Source organism: Primulina tabacum, chromosome 12 (assembly GCF_025594145.1).
Source record: "Primulina tabacum isolate GXHZ01 chromosome 12, ASM2559414v2, whole genome shotgun sequence".
NCBI lineage: Eukaryota > Viridiplantae > Streptophyta > Magnoliopsida > Lamiales > Gesneriaceae > Primulina > Primulina tabacum.
In genome coordinates this window covers 2,904,436-2,924,593 of record NC_134561.1, presented here as the reverse complement: position 1 = coordinate 2,924,593, position 20,158 = coordinate 2,904,436, and the positions used below count along the sequence as shown (strand labels likewise).

The window sequence follows — 20,158 nt, the reverse complement described above, 5'->3', positions numbered from 1 at the left end:
TTCATTTTCTCTCAGCTTCTAGAGGGTGAGATGAAGATGTTCTTTGTGGTCTTCCTCACTTGACGAGTATATCAGAATATCATCGATGAATACCACAACAAACTTGTCAAGAAATGATTTGAACACCCTGTTCATGAGATCCATGAATACTGCCGGAGCGTTTGTTAACCCGAATGGCATTACCATGAACTTATAGTGTCCATATCTTGTTCTGAAGGCTGTATTCGAAATATCGTCTGTCTTGACCTTCAGTTGGTGGTAGCCTGACCTTAAGTCGAGCTTGGAAAAGACTGAAGCTTCTTTGAGTTGGTCAAACAGGTCATCTATCCTTGGAAGCGGATACTTGTTTTTTGATTGTGATCTTATTCAGCTCTCTGTAAACAATACACATTCTCATGCTTCCGTCCTTCTTCTTTACAAATAGGACAGGAGCTCCCCACGAGGATGCGCTTGGTCGGATTTGCTTCTTATCCAACAATTCTTGAAGTTGCTCTTTGAGTTCTTTCAACTCTGCCGGAGCCATTCGGTATGTCTTGTACTACCGGAATCTCTTCTAGCGTAAGTGTGGTTTCTTTCTTTACCTCGCTTAACATAGCTAGGTAAACTTCTTCTCCACTTTTCATGGCTTTCCAAGTTTGAGAAGCAGAAAGAAGAGTCTTTCGTTCTTTTGTCTTACCATGAAATAAAAGTTTCTCTTGGAGTGGAGGTTGGATGGTTACCGTCTTTCCATGACAGTCTACTAAAGGATGATTCTTGGCTAACCAATCCATTCCAAGAATTACATCGAATTCCACCATGTTTAGTTGAATCAGGTTTGCCTTGAAATTCTGATATTCTATGAGAACACTAATATCCTGATATAGAGTGCGAGTTTCTAAAATTCGATTTGCAGGAGTTGCTACTCTATATGGTTCTTCTAAGTTATCAGGCTTAGCTCCTAACTTCTTGACAAATCTCTTAGACATGAATGAATGCGTAGCACCACAATCAAATAACACATAAGCAAGTATATTATTTATTAGAATGGTACCAGCTACGACATCATTTGAGTTGTCGGCCTCTTCTTGAGTGATAGCATAAACTCGAGCATTTGGCTTGTTCTCCTTAGGCTTGTTTGGAGTTGTCCCGCCTGCTGGACCATCCCTTGGATCTAGAAAAGGACATTGAGCAATGCGGTGGCCCATCTTTCCACAACGGAAACAAGATCCAGAATTCTTATGGCATTCACCAGTGTGAGTGAACCCACAATTTTGGCACTTGACTCCTTCTTTGCTTGAAGGAGAAGAAGTGGTTCCTTTAGTTGGTGCACTGGTGAATTGATTGCTTGAAAACCTATGCTTCTTGAATTGTTGGCCCGGTTGGTATTGACTTGACTGAGGACGTTTGAGTTTGTTCTCACCTTCACGCCTCATGATGTCATTCTCAGCCCTGATGGCGGCTCCCATCAATTCATCAAAACTGTTGGGCTCTATAACGGCAAGAGCAGATTGAATACGGCTATTCAATCCCTTCTTGAAGCGATGTATCTTCAAGGCCTCGTCTCCCATGATGGTTGGGGAGTAAGTTCCCAAAGAGTGGAACTTGGAGGAATACTCCACCACTGTCATGTTTGGTTCTTGAACCAAGCCTTCAAATTCTGACAGCTTCTGTACTCGAACTGCTGTCGGGAACTACTGCCTCAGAAATACCTCTCGGAACCTTTGCCAAGTGATAGGTCCCGCCCTTACCATAGCTGGTGAGACTCCTTCCCACCATTTGGCTGCTTTATCCACAAGAAAAGGTGTAATCACATCTACCTTGACCCCTTGTGGAACCTCAAGAAGTCGAAGATGGTTCTCCACCTCCTTCATCCAATTCTGTCCGACCTCAGGATCGGAGCTTCCGTCGAAATTCGGGACTCTTGCTCTTCGGAGAGCCTCATAGTGTTGCTTAACACCATTCTGAGCTGGAGGTGGTGGTGGTGGCTGATTAGCATTAGGGCTCACAAACCCTTGTAGAGTGGTTGCCACAATCGTGGCTATAGCCATCAAATCGGCCTGCTGAGGCCAACTGCTGGTGGTGGTTGTGGTGGTTGTTGCTGTGCATCCTCATCATTGCGGTTGTTGTTGCGGTTATTGTAACGAGGATTGCGATTGTTTTTAACTGGTCGTCCGTCCATTTCCTACAATTATGAAAGTTCTAAGGTTGATGGCAGAAAAAGAAACTAAACAAAGAAATCACAATGATCGAGTAATTGCTCCAAAAATTAATTATGAAACCAATGGATAGAAATAAATTTTTATTGATTTCTCAAGAAAGTGCAATTACAACGAAACATCAAAATTGAAAATAGAAATGCAATTGCAACAAGTGATATTACAAAGAAAACCACTACTGATGTTCTAATCTATCACTTCTACTAATCCCAAATCCATAGGATCCTCCTCGACTTCTTCATCTTCTTCGGGATCCTCTTCAGGTTCGTCTTCATGGTTGGCTATCACTGTTTCAAGATGTTCAATATGACAATGCAGAACTACATTCTGGTCGCTAAGAACTTCGACAGTGTCCTGCAGCTCTTGAATCTGAGCATCAGTATGTTCTCTATACTGATTATGCTGGTGTACGAGTTGGTGATTTTGATCCTTAAGTATTTGGATCTTCTCAACTAATGTATCACGTAACTCGATGAACTCTACAACAGTCTCTTAGGAGGTTTCGAACTCTTCTTGAGCCTTCCTACTCCTCTCTTCTGCTTCATGCAGATAGTGAGCATAACGTTGAACATCACCTCTTAAGTGTTCTGCTCGACGCTCTAATTCATCTTTGTCCAGCTCTAAGCAGTAGTTATGTTCTTTTAGATTCTCTAGCTTCCTCTCTAAGCTCTTAATTTAGCTACTCTGGTCAGCCATATCCTACATTCAAAACATGAGAGTGAATGTTCAGAAATGATCTCAAGAGTACAAGTCGAACTATAGACAATTACTTGAGTGAATAGAATCAGTACAACCTATACAAACAATGGAAGAAAATAACTCAAAATTTTTCGGTGTTGGAATTGTGTGAAAAATTTACTAAAAATCCTTCACATCAAGAACATGAATTGTACCAAGTTTGGTGCAAAAATGCTAAGCCGTTTGGAAATGAAAATTCCTCAAAGTTTCAAAAATTTGGAAAATTTTACGAAAATGATGATATCCCTATCTAAACGAAGGATTTTGGGGTTCGTCGGCGGTGCTAGTAGTAAAAATTCCTCCTGGATCAAAAGTTATGGCCGTTTGAAGTTTGCGCGAAAAACACCTCAACTTCCATGCTATTTGCAAGGTCTACTGCATGCGCTTGCTGGAATTCACGGTTTACTGCAATTCTGAAGCTTCTACAATCAGTCTGCTGCTTTTCCAGCACTGTCTACTGCTTTCCAGCACTGTTAGAACCAGTCTGCTGCATTGCTTTCCAGCACTATTAGAACCAGTCTGCTACATTCCGAGTCTACTGACCCAGTCTTATGCATTCAGATATACTGTTTTCCATCTACTGGTTCTGTTTCGGGCTACTGGTTTTGGGTCTACTTAAATTTTTTTTTCTACTCATTTCAGACATGCTGCTTATTTCAGACATGATGCTGAAACACTCAGAGCACTACTGTATTCTGATTTGTTTTCCCTTACTGATTTTTCCCAACCTGTTCGTAGTTAGTCTATATTTTCAGTAGTTTATTACAGTAGTTAATTTTCAGAAGTCTATTACAGTAGCTTATTTTTAGTAATCTATTACAGTAGTTAATCTCAGTAACTTTCAGGACTTATTTTCAGAAGTCTATCAAAACTTATTATTTCTAGTTCCTCCTCCCCAGTTTATAAAACCTGGTTTGCTCTGATACCACTTCAATGTCACGCCCCGGGACGGTGGTTGGTTGACACCAGCGTTGCTCTCAAATTTACATTCGAAAACAACAAGCCTCAGAAGTACAAAATTCAGAAACCAGTCTTTTATTCATAATAGTGAATAATTCAATGTCTGATATAATCTCAAATGCTTTACAACGAAAATGTAAAATCAAACATAATACTGTCTTAACAGATGCAGCGGAATCTAATTACATAAATCAGAACTGAGAAAAATAACAGTATTCTTCACCAGCCCCAGACTGATGTTGTTGTTCTTCTTCTAACAATTCTTCCTCGCTCTTATCTGAGATGGATTTGGTGGGTGAGTGATATGGTAGTCACTCAGTAAGCGGGGACGGGAATAACTCCAAGTTTTCGAAATCATTTTCATACAGAAATAGTAATATGAATAGTATACAAAAATTATTATTTTCATAACAGAAATCAGTATTCAGTATTCCGAAATCAGTAATCAGTATTCAGTAATCAGTAATCAGAAATTTAACAAGTAAGCACTGAGCATGTTCGTTAATTTCATGGCTAAACTGATATCAGTCCCCTATATGTTCTCTCCTCTAAGGGGTGAGGCCAATAATCAGTAATCAGTAATGTTCAGAATATATATTCCTACCATTAGTTCACTAAGTTTCAGTGCTTCAAAAATCAGATATCAAAAATCGAACATACAGAAACTTTGCTTTAAAACATAAATCATCAAACTGGATTCAAGATATTTATACATAAGCCAACTTACTGTAATTTGCTAGGAATTTTGATGGAAGTCTGAAATCTGGTTGCTCTTGCAACTGGATTTTTTTGCTTGAACAAAGGTGCTCTCTTAACTCGAATTTTCAAGTGATACTCAAGATTTATGTAACACCAATTCAGAGATTTGAGGGTGTTATTTATAGGTAAATTTCTGACTGTTAGCCTCCCAAATAAATGGCCATAATCTGTCATTATGTGTCATTACAGCCTTTAATCAATGATAAATACTTCAGTTACAAGTCATAAGCAGAATCAGTAGCTATCTGCTGGAATCTCGCTACTGAACTTTTCTGCTGCTGGATTCTGTATGCTGCAAAATACCTGTCTTCTGGAAAAATACCAGTTTCTGAAATATTAGCATCTGCTGGAAATTCAGGTTCTCACAGCTGATATGTTCAGCAGTCTTTTCAGATGTGCTTTCAATGGCAGTAGCAGGTGATGCACTTGGAGCAACTGCAGTAGTAGCAGTAGCAGTAGCAGTAGCAGTAGCAGTAGCAGTAAGAGCCTTGGTAGATGGATTTGATGAGGGCTCTTCTCCACTTCTCACTTCCAGTTCAAACTCATAGGCTTTCAAGTCTGCAAACAAGTCATGTAGTTCTAACTTGTTCATATCTTTACATCTCATTCTCTGGGTAAAGCACTCATTACTTTGAATGATATTTCTCTGTTGCCATATTCTTTCCCCAGAGCTTCTAGCTCATTAACTAAACTGCTGAAACGTTCATCAAACTCATTCAGAGTTTCTCCAACTTTCATTTTGAGATTTTCAAATTTCTGCATTGCTACAGACAACTTATTCTCCTTTGTCTATTAATTTTCTTCACAGCTTTGGATGAGTTTTTACCAAATCTCTTTTGCAGTAGAACACATCTTGATCTTACCGAAGGTGTTCTTATCGAGAGTTTTGTAGAGAATGTCCTTCGCAACATTGTCAAGATTAGCTTTATTTTTTTCTTCACTTGTCCATTCTCCTCTGTGTTTCTCAACGATCTGAGGTGCCCTGTCAGTGACAGCAATAGCAGTGTTAGGCTTTAAAATCTTCAGTGGACCATCTATGATGACAAACCACATGTCATCGTCTTGAGCTGCAAGATGAGCTTGCATCCGGATCTTCCAGTCATTGAAATCTTCTTTTCAGAACATGAGTACTTTGCTGAAGTGTGCCATATCTGTTGTAAATATTTAGAACAAGAAAAATCTGTTCTGATACCACTTGTTGGGGATCGATAAAGAGTTTAGAGGGGGGGTGAATAAACTCTTTTATTTGTTGGACGATTTTGCAAAGGGTGCTAAAATCTTGTTAGAGATTATAGCTAATCTTGTTCGAATGTAAATCCAGCATATCACAATAATAAGTGCGGAAACGATCCGATGGAGTATAGTGAGAAAAAATAAAACAGTATGCAGTTGAACAATGGTTGTTTCTGGAAGTTGGAAGATAAAATCTTCTACGTCTCCCCTTGTTCTGTTTCCAGAAGGTATGAGTAAAATACTTTGGATATTACAGTACAACATTTGTACACACCCACTTCAGTAGGGCTTACCCTTAGCCTACTAAAACTCTTAGTTACACAACTTAGTAAAACGTATACAACAAAATTCTGGAAAAGACTCATTCCCAGATTAGAAACTCTTCTTCAATATGATATAGTAAAGTGTTTAGCTTGAAGAGATTACGAAACAGCAGCACAATATGTTCTCAGAAGATCGGATATAGATAATAAAGCGTGTGCTGCTTTTCTGTATGTTGAGCTTGAAGATAAGTAGTTGATGATAGCTCAAAACTCACGTTGGAATAATCGTTGCGTGGATACTGATAATAACATGCTTCTTGTTATAAAGGATTGACCTCTCTCTCTCTCTATATATATATATATATAGAAAGCTTGAGTCCAAAGTCTATAATCAAAAACAGCTTCTGAGGCTCCTGAGTAAAATCAGTTTTAATACCTAAAAAAAGTCATGCAGAAAGCTTCAGAGTAATCAGTCTTGTTACATACCAAAACTAGTAATTAAGGAGCGTTAAATGTCTTTGTACAATCATTAATGCTGCAATTAATACTAGTACTAGGTAAAGTAATGGTAACTTTTAAGACTGTAACGATTCAAACAAAATACGTTAAGTTAACTTCTGCTTAAGCTAAGTTTTGCTTCTGGTTTTCTAAGTCGTTTAAGCAGTCGAAGAGTACTGATTTTGTTAATGCGATATGAGAGCTTCTGCTTTTATAATATCTTCTGATTATAGCTATCGCGATCTACTGGTTTTGACTCTCATCACCACAATTGAATTAAGTCTAACAGCCTTACTCTTGTCCATAGAGTAGGTATGCCCTTGGGAGTACTGACATTATTAGATATATTTAATTTTATATTTCAAAGAATAAAATGTTCAAATTATCATCATTAATCTTAATGATATTTGACAAAAACTTGTGTGAGACGGTCTCACGGGTCGTATTTTGTGAGACAGATCCTTATTTGTGACATCAATGAAAAAGTATTAATTTTTATGCTAGAGTATTACTTTTTATTGTGAATATCGATAGGGTTGACCTGTCTCACAGATAAATATTCGTGAGACCGTCTCAGAAGAGACTTAATCATGATATTTTTTTCTAGTTTAATTTTCTTGATTTAAAATTGAAGGCAATTCATTTTCTAAATAAAATTTTATTACCATTTATGTTTTAATTCCTTTAAATGGTGGTAAAAAATTTCTTTTAAATGATGGTCATAATTTTCTCTTAATGCTGTAGCAATTCATGAGTGTGTATAAAACTTAGTGCATATATTTTATTCAAATATTCAAGCCAAATTCTTAGTTCTAGTAGTTCATATTCTACTGTTGTTGTGACATTATACGAGATTGTTCAAAGAAGCCTTGTTCCGGACGGTAGAATTCTTGAAAAAGAGAAGATCGTTGTATTTTGGGGAGCGTTTGACCATTGGTCATGTAGCATCAAGGTATTATCTTTGAGAAGACGAAAATACTCTTTAGTCTAGTGTTTTGGCACGCCTCGATATAATATTGTTTGGTGGACTTCTTGCTTTGACGATTCGATTCTAGTATCATCCTGTTTAGCCCAAATATTTGAAGTTCAATAAAAATAAAAACCCATCAAACATGAAGGCCCAAATGGTGCCAAGTCCAGGAGAATTATGGTTGGCCCAGGGAAAAGCACGATGTACCATTACACGACGTGGAAATCGTGGGGAGATCGTGGAATGTGGCTGAAACTCCCCCGTGGAGGGTGACAAAAGCAGAAGAAGGAATCCGAAAAACCCCCCGACAAATCAACACAAAAAATCTACAGCAATCTTCTGCAGAATTCTGTCAATAATTGTTTGCTCATTTTTCCATTTCCAAGCAGCTTATTTTAATCATTCCTTCAACTTTATTGTAGAATGTGGATCAAATTCATAACAGCATATTTAAGTTTGATGTTGTCTATGGATCCCGTCTGTAATTTCTTCATTTTCCTTAGTTTATAAATTTAGCTTTGAAGCTATTTCGAAGGAGTTAGAACTTACAACCGAATCGAGACCTACAACGTTTGGTAAACGAAGTCAGATTATTTCACAATTTTGGCACGAACACGTGCCTGGCACGCCCGCAAATTTCGTGATAAACAAGTTGGCACGCCCGGTGGGACCCAATGCCTCCAAAGCGTACTGAGAAGAGTGAAGGAATTCCTCCATCAATGGGGAAAGGTCATCGCTCACAAGAAGAGTTTCAGGAAACTGATGCAGATGGAAGAACAGTGGAAAGGCTAGTACACAAGTTCGAGGAAGAGAATATGAAGGAAGGAATTGATGTTTCTGGTGGTGGTGGGCCTTCGCTGAACTTTATGTTGGCCATGGAGAAAAATATCCGCAGTGATCTCAGAGAAATGACCCAAACTTTCTCTACTGTCATGATGGAATTTGTGGCAGAAGTGAAGGAATGGAGGAAGTCTGCAAAGGGAGAGGCTGTTACACCAGAAAATGTTAAACTTCAAGAAACTGACGTTAAATTGCTGAAAGATCAAGGCCAAGGATCAGGGATTTCTCAAGCAGGTGAAAATCGCCGCTTGGGGGAAGCACGAATTCCTGAATCTGCCAAGGAAGGGAGATACACTCCTCCTCACAAAAGGGATGAGGAGTTGGGGTTGAAATTCCAAAACTGCAGCAACAGTAAACAAATGGCTGGTAACGTGTTCTCTGTGACGACTCCTAACTTACATCCAGGGATGTATGTTGATGGGGGAATGTGTGGATATTCAGCGCCAGGTTCGGAGAATAACACTCGGGGGGCAATCTATCCTCCTCACCAGTTAAGACAAACTCCAGTGTTGGATTTTGAGATGGTACGTGATGTGATTCAAGAGTTGTATGGCACAGGAGTGAGGCCAATCAACCGACCAGAATTTCATAAACCGTATCCTGATATTGTGGATCATGATAACCCTTACCCAAGAGGATACCGCATTCCAGACTTCACGTTATACTCTGGGGAAGATGGCCAATCTAGTGTGGAACATGTGGCAAGGTTTACGATACAGTGTGGGAAACTAGCAAATTTGGATAACTTTTCCAACTACAAGCTGCGTTTGTTTCCCAATTCATTGACTAGCACTGCGTTTACTTGGTATTCCACACTGCCTCGGAATTCTATTATGACTTGGCATGACATGGAACGCCAATTCCATACACAATTCTTCAGAACAGTACATGAGATTAGTGTAGCGGAATTGTCAAGGGTGGTCCAAAAATCGGGGAATCCGTTGATGATTTCATTTGTAAATTCAAGAAAGTGAGAAGTAGATGCCGAGTGCTCCTTCCTGAATCAGAGTATGTGAAGATAGCACAGCGAGGGCTTGATTTTGAACTTAGAAAGAAGTTCCAAGGGATGGAATTCCGCGATTTTTATGAGCTTGCTGCCAAAGTATCGGAATATGAGGAATTTTTGCGGGAAGAGAGTCATAAAAGACAATCTACAATGGGCTCTTACTTCCAAGAAGTGGAGGAAGTTACGTTGGCAGAAGTGGTAAATTCCGGGTCGCAAACTGTCCCTTTCTTAAAACGCAAGAGTGAAGAATCTGCCAAGAAAAACATTCCTCCAGTGCAAACACCCTATAATTTCGATGCATCAAAGACGGAGGAAATTTTCAATCACTTAGTGAAGGAAAAGTTTATAACATTCCCCTCAGATCACAAGCTTCCCACCAGAGAGGAGTTAAAAGGAAGAGATCACTGTAAGTACCACAATTCCTTCAACCATAATACTAATGCTTGTAGGGCTTTCAAGAATGTCTTGCAGGAAAGAATCAATAAGGGGATCCTGAAATTTCCTGAGAAGAAAGAAACAATGATAGTGGATGAAGATCCCTTTCCTCCGGTAGTCAATGTGAATGTAAACAACACTGACTTACGTTTCTTAATCAACGAGAGGAGAAGGAATGGGAGTGGGCACATGTCCATTAAACCAAGACTTACCGTAAAAAAGTGTTGGGTGCCTCGAAAAATGATATTTGAGGCCAAAGAGTAAGAAGACAGAAGCTGCTCATGGAAGAGACAGCTATTACAGTGGGGGCGGCCTGCATTATACTGGGAGGAATATGAGATATAACAGGGAATCCATGGCCAAAAGGCCGGAGAACCAATACCTCAGAAGGAGCTCACGTTCTTGGTCGGTGAATGGCGAGAGAAAAAATGACCTACAATTGGTCCAGAAGATAATCCAAAGGCCTGCACCTCTAGGCTCTGATAGAAAATATGAAAGGAAACCTCGTTTTGTTGTTCCTCCCAGAGCAATTCCCGATGGCATATGGAAGCGGGTAGAACATCCAAAGTTCCCAAAACCTTTTTCTAGGACCCAAAAACGACGTTTGTTGAGAGAAAAAGCTGCTGATCGCAGATCTAAGATGGGGGAATCACTCAGAGAGAAGAAAAAAAAAATTTGGGAGGAAGACTACTGAAGGTAGCGAGGAAAAAAAAGTTACAAATGAGGATTTAATCTTAGCTCCGGCTCAGATGAAAGATCGACAGCCGGAGACAGATGTTTTATAAAGATGGAAAAGATGGGAAGTATTGTACAAAGTAGGCTGGATGGCCACTTTGGTTAATTTTGTCATATTGGCCTATAAGAAGTTTATGTAAATATGTGAGGAATAGGCTTTTAAGCCATTCTTTGCTGAACTTGTTTGTAAATAATAATGTTGCATCTGTGAATAAATAAAAATAAGTGCTCATGGAATCCGCTGTAGTTGATAAATTTTGGGGAGGAATATTTGTTGTGTTAGTTGGTCAAATTGATGACAAAATGAATTTCGTTCAGTGCATGTCTTGGAACCTTAGGGAGCATTATTTGAAAAATGTTGTTCAACTGTTGGTTGCTAACAAACAGAGTTGACCCGCAATGTTTGCGTCAATGTTGAAGAAAACAGGCTTTTGGCCGTTTTTTTTTAGTTTTTAGAAAAATTTTGGCAGAATTTCCTTTATAAATGTGATATGCCAAAATTGTAAACACCTGCAAATATATCCCAAGCAACATATACAAGAACAACAATGCATTTTCCCAACAAAGTTTGGCTTTCAAGCCACTTTCTCAACTCTACACATCAGAAAAAAAATACTTGTCAAATGATGGTAAACAAGTGTAAAAACATATACCTACTGTCCCTAGCCTACATATTTTATTTCCTCTCGATGTGTCTGACACTCCTCCATACATATATGTTCAGCCGGTTGCAGAGATATTCATCAAGGCTTGGTAATTTTCTTTTTGATAGGCCAGCGACACTACCACGGGGAATTTTCATCTCTATTGATCTTTAAGATATTTTCTTGTATTGGCCTTTGAGATGAATTCTCGATTTCTCCAACTATGTTCCTGTGAAATAAATGGGACCAAGTGATGAATAACAAAGTGTTGATCAGCAAACTATGAATGCTCAAATAATAATGCAACATAACAGCGAGGAAGAAGAACATCTACTAAGCAGGATGGAAGATGACCAAGTGAATGATAGTTGGATGATTTATATATATCTCATTTCCATCTTCTGAAATCCATCAGACTCTGCCATCTCAATCAGATCTAATTTATACAGTGCTAGCTAATGATTTGGGCAAAAGAAGAGCAACTCGTGTGGTTGTGTTCTCAATATGAAGATTACAGAAGTTGCACTAGCCAAAGGCCAAGTTCTGAATATGCACAGCAAGGTAGGACCTTTGTTGAAGTGCAACACCCATTGTTACTTATCAGAAATTCATTCAGACATGTTCACAAACATCTTGCATGCAGCATGAAATGTGACATATTCTACAATATTTTTGTGATGGAGGATTGAGAAAGATGGTTAAATATGCCTACCTTGAGAAGGTGTGGTTTGATGTCAAGGAGATTGATGATGGCAACTTTCAGAAACTGGGATGACATCACAAAGTCGATGGAGCGGCAATTTCTTCGGGAAAATCGGTGGGCACCGATGGAGGTTTGGGGGAAGTGAGAAAGAAAGAGATAAAGAAGGGTTTAAGGAAAGTGAGAGGAATTAGGGGGTTCAGGGAATGCACACTTGGATTTAACCCGATGGAAGAAAAACATGTGTCTCGGTCAATTCATATTCAAATCTATAGAACCAATCCTTTCAAAACCATATGACTGTACGTGAGCTTTAAATAGCCAACTGGGCCAAATTGGTCAAAGTAGCCAAATAGCCAAAATGTGCCAAATTGGCCATTGGCCCAAATTGGCTGGGGGGCAGTTGTTTAGCCCAAATATTTGAAGTTCAATAAAAATAAAAACCCATCAAACATGAAGGCCCAAATGGTGCTAAGTCCAGGAGAATTATGGTTGGCCCAGGGAAAAGCACGATGGACCATAACACGACGTGGAAATCATGGGGAGATCGTGAATGTGGCTGAAACTCCCCCGTGGAGGGTGACAAAAGCAGAAGGAGGAATCAGAAAAACCCCCGACAAATCAACACAAAAAATCTACAGCAATCTTCTGCAGAATTCTGTCAATAATTGTTTGCTCATTTTTCATTTCCAAGCAGCTTATTTTAATCATTCCTTCAACTTTATTGTAGAATGTGGATCAAAATTCATAACAGCATATTTAAGTTTGATGTTGTCTATGGATCCCGTCTGTAATTTCTTCATTTTCCTTAGTTTATAAATTTAGCTTTGAAGCCATTTCGAAGGAGTTAGAACTTACAACCGAATCGAGACCTACAACGTTTGGTAAACGAAGTCAGATTATTTCACAATTTTGGCACGAACACGTGCCTGGCACGCCCGCAAATTTCGTGATAAACACATCCTTATTAGATTTCCAACAATCTAAAGAGTATTTTGTTTTGTTCTGATATGGAGTCAAATCCAGCCATTGTTTCGGCCACGTGATCTCCCATAGACGTCTCTCGCATCGAAACATTCTCTTGTGAAAACTTTAAACTTGTGCTTGAAATAGCAAAGGTGTTCTTTGTTCTAACTACCGAAAAATCATATACCTAATCTCAAATATCTCAAAGTGTAGGGATGTCTAGCTAAGGTTTTGTTTTTGAGAACATTTTCCCTTTAACATCTAAAATAGTCAGACTTCCTTCTGAATATACTATTGAGGTTAAACAAGCAGAAGATTTAGAAACTGAACATAGAAGGAGTAAGAGGCCTAGAAAAGAAAAGAACTTTGGAGATTCTTTTTACATGTTTTTGTTAAATAATGATCCAAAAACTTACTTTGAGGTCATGTCGTCCCCGGATGAACAAATCTGGAAAGATCTTGATTATTTTGACACTTATGCTCCATTTGTTAGAATGACTGTTATTTCGAGTTCTTATTGCATTAGCATCAATTTATAAATTACATATTCATCAAATGGAAGTAAAAACTGCACTTTTTAATGGCGACTTAGATGAAGTAATATAAATTCTTCAACCTGAAGGTTTCATTGTGCCTGATAATGAGCCTAAGGTGTGTAGTATGATGTTTATGCATTTCAAGAGCATGTTATTGAAAATTTACTCAAAAAACATAATTTATTTGATTCAATATCAGCTGTGACACTTATGTATATTCTAGTGTGCATCTAAAAAGGAACTTGGGTGATAGTGTTTCTCAAAATAAATATGCTTAAATAATTTGTAGTCTCATTTATATTGACAAAAATTTGTGTGAGACGGTCTCACGGATCGTATTTTGTGAGAATGATCTCTTATTTAGGTCATCCATGAAAAAGTTTTACTCTTGGGAAATCATCCAAGCAAACTTGCAATGCACGATCCACCATGGAATCTGAATTCATTCCATTGAAATATTTAGTTCTATCTTGGTTATTTATCTCATTCAATTGAAATATTTAGTTCTATCTTGGTTATTTAATTTGATGCTATATCATGTATAATTCGTCAGTTAGCAAAGTGGCCAGCCAGATTACAAGATGGTATATTATAGCTAGATATATCATTAAAAATATTCAGTCTATTCAACTTTGTTAGATCAGTTTGATCTGAACACATTATGATTTGAGTAGATCCTCCCCGTGAGACGAGTTGACTCAATCAATAATTATTATGAAAATAATATTTTTTACATGAAAGATAATATTTTTTCATGAATTTAGTCGGATCGGAGATGATTTGACAAATTACAAACTCAAATAAATGAAAAAATCAAAATATGAACTCACACATGTTTTGTTTTATTGCAAACTCGAGACATCTTAATATTTGAGACAAAATGCAGCTTCAGCCAAAAGCTAGTGGTTGTCTCTTATTAAAATTTAGTGTGCATGTCTCTATTTTTATGATGAAATAAAATAAAATAAAACAATATAATGGTAAGGAAACACAATAATAGAAAGCACACATCTTATTACGTATGCTATTATTTTGAGATTCGAGTCGAAGGTCTAGCGGGCAGCTTTCTCAAGTTAAAAAACAGCAAAGCACACCACGGCTTGTTCCCTATAAAAACCCAAAACAACCTCGGACACGTAAGCCTCGAAACGGGCCTAGAAGTTGATCGAGCTCGAAAAAGTCTGGCCGAAGGCCCAGTTCGAGGGGGCGATGTTCAAGAAAGTCCTGACCGAGCCATCGGTGGTTGTAACCCTAAAAGATAGGGTTTGTCCATTGAGATATGCATTGGATTGCCAATTAGCCCCCCAATTTCTTGACATAGACATCCAAGTCTTTGATTTTGAGCCCATTATTTGCATAGATTTAATGGATCCAGCATTGGCAATATTGGTGAGTAGCACAAGTTCAAAGTAGTCTCTCCCATTGATGGTGAATCTAACACCCCCTCTCTTTATGCATGGGACCCTGCATTCAAATAACTTATATATCTTAATAAGATCGACCACTCAGTCAAAACTTGATTCGAGCTCGAGTTTCTTGCGTCTTTCGTCGAGTCAATATTAAACTCTATAAAAAATTTAATAATTTTGACAAAAACCATATTATATAATTTTAGAGAGGAAAAAACCTAATACTTTTTTTAGAAAAAAATGTATAAAAGAGTGATTTTTTTAAAAAAAAAAAAGGGGGGGGGGGGGGGGGGGGTGCAAACCTTTGGTAGAGAATAGGCACGATTCCACGCTTGTAGATGCCGATCTTCTCGAAAGCCGGCTGAGCCATGTCGAAGTGCTGGCGAGGCGGGTTGCACCACCCGCCGTTGTCGCTTGGAATATTGTAGTTTGGAGGGCAGAAGTTGGTGGCCGTGATGGTCACGGACGCCCCCTTGATGCACCATCGGGGCTCGCTTTTTACGTCACAGACGAGTCGGAAGCATTGGCCGCAGGATTCCCCGTCGTTGAACAGCGCGGTGCTCAATGCTGCCGTGTTAGTCCCATAGCCATCGGAATACAAGTTGCCATATCCACAAGCACCCCCTATGTATATATGACACAAATATATAATATCACGAAATTTTTAGCTCGAATTCGAGCTCGATTCAAATTTTCCGAAATATTATATGTATAATCCTTTACGTGCATGTAACATAAAAATGGAACGAAAAAATCGAAGAAATGTACCCATTGTTCCCGAGGCATCACTGCCACCATAGAAAGTCGCATGAGCTTGAGTCCATCCGGAAGCTTTTATAGCATTTGTAGGCACTGTCAAACAACCCAATTGAACCATAATCGCTACTGCTAGAATGACGCTTTTCGCCATTTTTTCTCCCTTTTTCCCCTTCTGTTTACTTGGAGGAAAATGGCAAGAAAGATGAAGCTATGTGATGGTTAATTGGTTCTTGAAAATTCACAAAATCTTGTGCCTTTTTATAGGTGAGAGAAGTCAATAGTTGAATTTTTTTTTAAAAAAAACCCAACTTTTAAAATTGATTTTTTTGAAAATTGATAAAATATTGGATTAATTTCAGGATTCTCTGAAAATTGATAATATTTTTTTTTAAAAAAAAACCCAACTTTTAAAATTGATTTTTTTGGACAAAAAAAAATCAATTTTAAAAGTTGGGTTTTTTTAAAAAAAATATAAAAAATTAATTTTAAAAGTTGGGTTTTTAAAAAAAAAAAAAAATTCAACTAAACCCAACTTTTTAAAATTGAAATATTATCTCAGAGAATCCTGAAATTAATCCAATATTTTATCAATTTTCATACTCTTTTCTCCAATGGCTTCAACCCCACATGGGATCTACATTTGGAAGGATCAAATTTGCATTAATAAATTATTCGATTGCATATATTTTAAAGAGATTGATTGCAACTACGAAAGAAAAATAAATAAATTTCAGTTTCTTGTTATAGAAAATTTGGCAAAAAATATACATATAAATCTCCCTTGACGTGACTTTTGCATGTGCTAATATTTGACATTATTTGCATAATTTCCATTATATTCTCATTTTTTGACGAGCATAATTACATTATTATAAGACAAAAACTTGTGTGAGATGGTCTCACGGGTCATATTTTGTGAGATGGATCTCTTATTTGGGTCATCCATGAAAAAATATTATTTTTTATGCTAAGAGTATTAATTTTTATTGTGAATATCGGTAGAGTTGACCCGTCTCACAGATAAAGATTCGTGAGACCGTCTCACTAGAGACATACTCTTATTATAAAAGGTTAATTATTTTTTCCTAATATGACAACAAAGAAGATTACCAAAATGGCGCAATCATTGGTATGATTGGTTTCTTGAACAATATTATAGAATAATTTTCTGATTTCAATTTTTTTCTCGATTCAATTTCAATTATGGGAAACGGATTATTGGGAAAATTTATCCAATTAATTAAGTGTTGTAAAATATTTCAATTTTGGGAAACCGATTATTGGGAAGAATAGGGATGAAAATTTGGAAGAAGTTGCTCCCTTAATTGTTCCGCAATTTTCGCGACGAGTTAGTTAGGTAGTTAATTAATTAATTAAGAAGGAAAAAAAAGAATGTTCCAAATGAGAATTAAGGGAAGACTTTACAAGTTTATCCCATTTTTTAATAATCTTATGGCATGATCATACCCAAATTCAACTTCTAAAGAATGGAGTTTGGAATATGCGTTGTATTTTTTTAATGTACATTATGGTGGTGTACCGTTTTCTCGCATCTAAAGAGGAACATAAGTTTCAAATTTTTATTTCGACGTTTAAAACGTTCCTTGAGCGTCGTATGATTTAACTCATTCATATGGTGTTTTTGAACAATTTACTTTCGCATATATAACGTCAGCTCTCTTTATTACAGATTTTAAGCAGAGATAACCTTTCTTATAAATCCCTATCAACAGATATTCTTCATTGTTCAATCATCTAATCAAGTTCATGATCAAAAACTGGATTCCTCGTATAGATCGCACTAAAAATTTAAACGAAATTTGCGTCGAATGTTGATTACTATAATTTCAAAAATCCGACGACTGTGGGGTGGCTTCAGAGTGGCTCGGCAGCTGTCCACGCTGGTCAAAGAACTAATGATGTACAATCATAATCGCATAGGATTCTATTTTATGTGATAACCACTTGAAAAGTTCGAAAGAAGTTTGTTCAATATTTTGATTCATTTGTATGAATTGACATCTCTATGTCCTTACCAATTAAACAAGCTCGAGCGACCTTTATTCTTATTTTAGACGGTTGAATCGACTAGAAACAAGTTTAAAATATATAAAATATGCTTTCTAATGAGTTTCATGATCTTACGTTGAGAGACAGACCTCATGGTACCTACGCATATTTATTTATGCAGCTTGCATGGATATAGATACCACAGTTAGATAAAACCGTAAAATATTATTAAAATAACTATTGTTTTTTATAAGACCGTCTCACTTCTCAAGTTTGTGAGACAGATATCTGACTCGGCCCGACCTATTAAAAAATATATCTTTTTTATGTCTCAAAGTATTATTTTTCAAAACAAATATGGACTGGATCGATCTATCTCACGAATATAGATTTTTGAGATTTTATCACAAGAGATCTATTCTATATATATAATTCATTTTTCTGGTAATTTTTGTAATTGTATCCTCAGGAATGCTAATATAGCACGCGTCACGTGAATGACATGTCGGTATCAAGTCAACACCATGTCGATATTATGTTGGAAAAACGACCCAAGTTACAGAAAAATTTTAACCATTGAAATTCGATAACATACAAGACAAAAACTTATAAAGACTAGAGCCGGATATAAAGGACCAAAATTCATAAATTTTCAATATTTATATATATATATATATAAAACACATTGAAATACTGAAATTGCATCGGATAATTTTTAATATTTGAACGAAATTTAGATTCCGACGAAAATCAAACTAAATTTATAAAATCAATTTACTGCACAAAGACCAGTTGTTTTGACTAACCAAAGGATAAAAACTATAGATAACAAAATAACTTGTATGACCAATTTTATAATATTATATTTTTAAAATTATAATCTTATGTCGACCAATCATATGAACTCTCAGAGAAATATTGGAAAAATATTCTTAGCGGGAATATTTTGGATTATTGAGGTGAAAAGTCAACAAAGTTCGTACTACGGTAACCATGATACATGCATATACATATAAAGCAAAAACTTATGCGAGACGGTCTCACGGATCATATTTTGTGAGACGGATCTCTTATTTAGGTCATCCATGAAAATATATTACTTTATGCTAAGAATATTACTTTTTATTATGAATATCGGTAGGATTGACTCGTCTCACATATCTATGAAACCTTTATTAGAACATTGAAATATTTTAGGATCCGTTTTAGATTCTTCAAAAAGTGCTTCACGGTTGGGTTAGCAGTCGATAAAGTTATTTGAGCAGGTCTCTTGTGAAACAGTTTCACGAATTTTTATTTGTGAGACGGGTCAACCCTACCGATATTTAAAATAAAAAGTAATACTCTTAGAATAAAAAATAATATTTTGCATGGATGACTCAAATAAGATATTCGTCTCGCAAAATACGACCCGTGAGACAGTCTCACACAAGTTTTTGCCAAGTTATTTTTTATTTAAACCGATTAGTCGAATAAATTTGCATAAAAATCATGTGGAAATATGAATCGAAATTTATTTTTATTGAATGTATAGATATTATCATAATAAATAAAGAATATTTATAAATAGTGATAATTTTTAATTAATTAAATTTTATTGCGTTGAAATTAAATATAATAATTTTATATTTGAAAAATAATAATAATATGAGTAGACGAGTAGATTATTTTTAAATAATTATCTGATACTCCAAAAGGAATTTAAAAAAAAAAAATCATTTGACATTTTGCACTTCTCATGCTCTGGTTTTCTTTAAAAAATAAAAATGAAAAATAGTATAATTTAAAAAAAATTGCTAAACTAGTGTCATTCGGGAAAATATGTTCCGGATTAATTTTGTCAATTTTAGTTTTTTAATATTATTTATAAAAAAAAAAAATCCCGCTTGCTCGAGGTCCTGACTCCGCCGTTAGTGGGTGATAATAAATAAATTATATAGTTAAATGAAATAATTTATTATCATTTCATTTGCGTGAACGATGTATACACACATATATATTATTGATTTTTAGACATCCACCGTGCCCACCTATGCGAGCATCTCTGAGGTAAAATTCATCTATTACATGTACAATTTTATCACGTCCAATAGGTGGATGAAATTTTAACGTTCATTGCGTCTCGTATATCAAAATTTTCTAAATATATAATCAGCACACTGATTATATTGAAAAATTGTGGTATATTGAGATTCGGTAAGATATCGATATTTTCCATTTTATATCAAAAAAATATCTTATTTTTAAAAAGTTTAATTTTAAATATTACATATTTTATAAATTTATATATATTAATTCGATATATAACGAAAAATTTCAAATTAAATATCGTTATCGTACCAATTTGGCATTTTTCTCACTCTACCCACAATAGGCATCCAAGATATTAATTAATTAGATGTTTAGGACGTCACCTTAGTGGTTGGTACTCATATAAGTCCTCACATTGAGTGCTCACCATATCAAAACTCTTTTTCATATATATATATAATATATATATAT

At 36.3% G+C, this 20,158-nt stretch overlaps 1 protein-coding gene across 1 annotated transcript; it reads right to left on the bottom strand.

Moving 5' to 3' along the window:
• Window positions 1-14,444: 14,444 nt before the first annotated feature.
• LOC142521381 (expansin-A11-like) lies at window positions 14,445-15,867 on the bottom strand. The gene is made up of 3 exons (XM_075624581.1): window positions 15,656-15,867; window positions 15,190-15,511; window positions 14,445-14,942 (listed from the first exon to the last, which is right to left on the bottom strand). The coding sequence occupies exons 1-3, from the start codon at window positions 15,795-15,797 to the stop codon at window positions 14,633-14,635; spliced, it is 774 nt and encodes a 257-aa protein (XP_075480696.1). The 5' UTR covers window positions 15,798-15,867; the 3' UTR covers window positions 14,445-14,632.
• Between the last annotated feature and the right edge of the window lie 4,291 nt (window positions 15,868-20,158).

What these genes read in the sequence shown, in the direction of transcription:
- LOC142521381 (XM_075624581.1), bottom strand. Translation starts at nt 15,797, where the DNA reads ATGGCGAAAAGCGTCATTCTAGCAGTAGCGATTATGGTTCAATTGGGT. An exon ending in TGATGCCTCGGGAACAATGG is followed by an intron (nt 15,512 to 15,655) that starts GTACATTTCTTC and finishes ATATATACATAG; the next exon opens with GGGGTGCTTGTGGATATGGC. An exon ending in GTGCCTATTCTCTACCAAAG is followed by an intron (nt 14,943 to 15,189) that starts GTTTGCACCCCC and finishes ATTTGAATGCAG; the next exon opens with GGTCCCATGCATAAAGAGAG.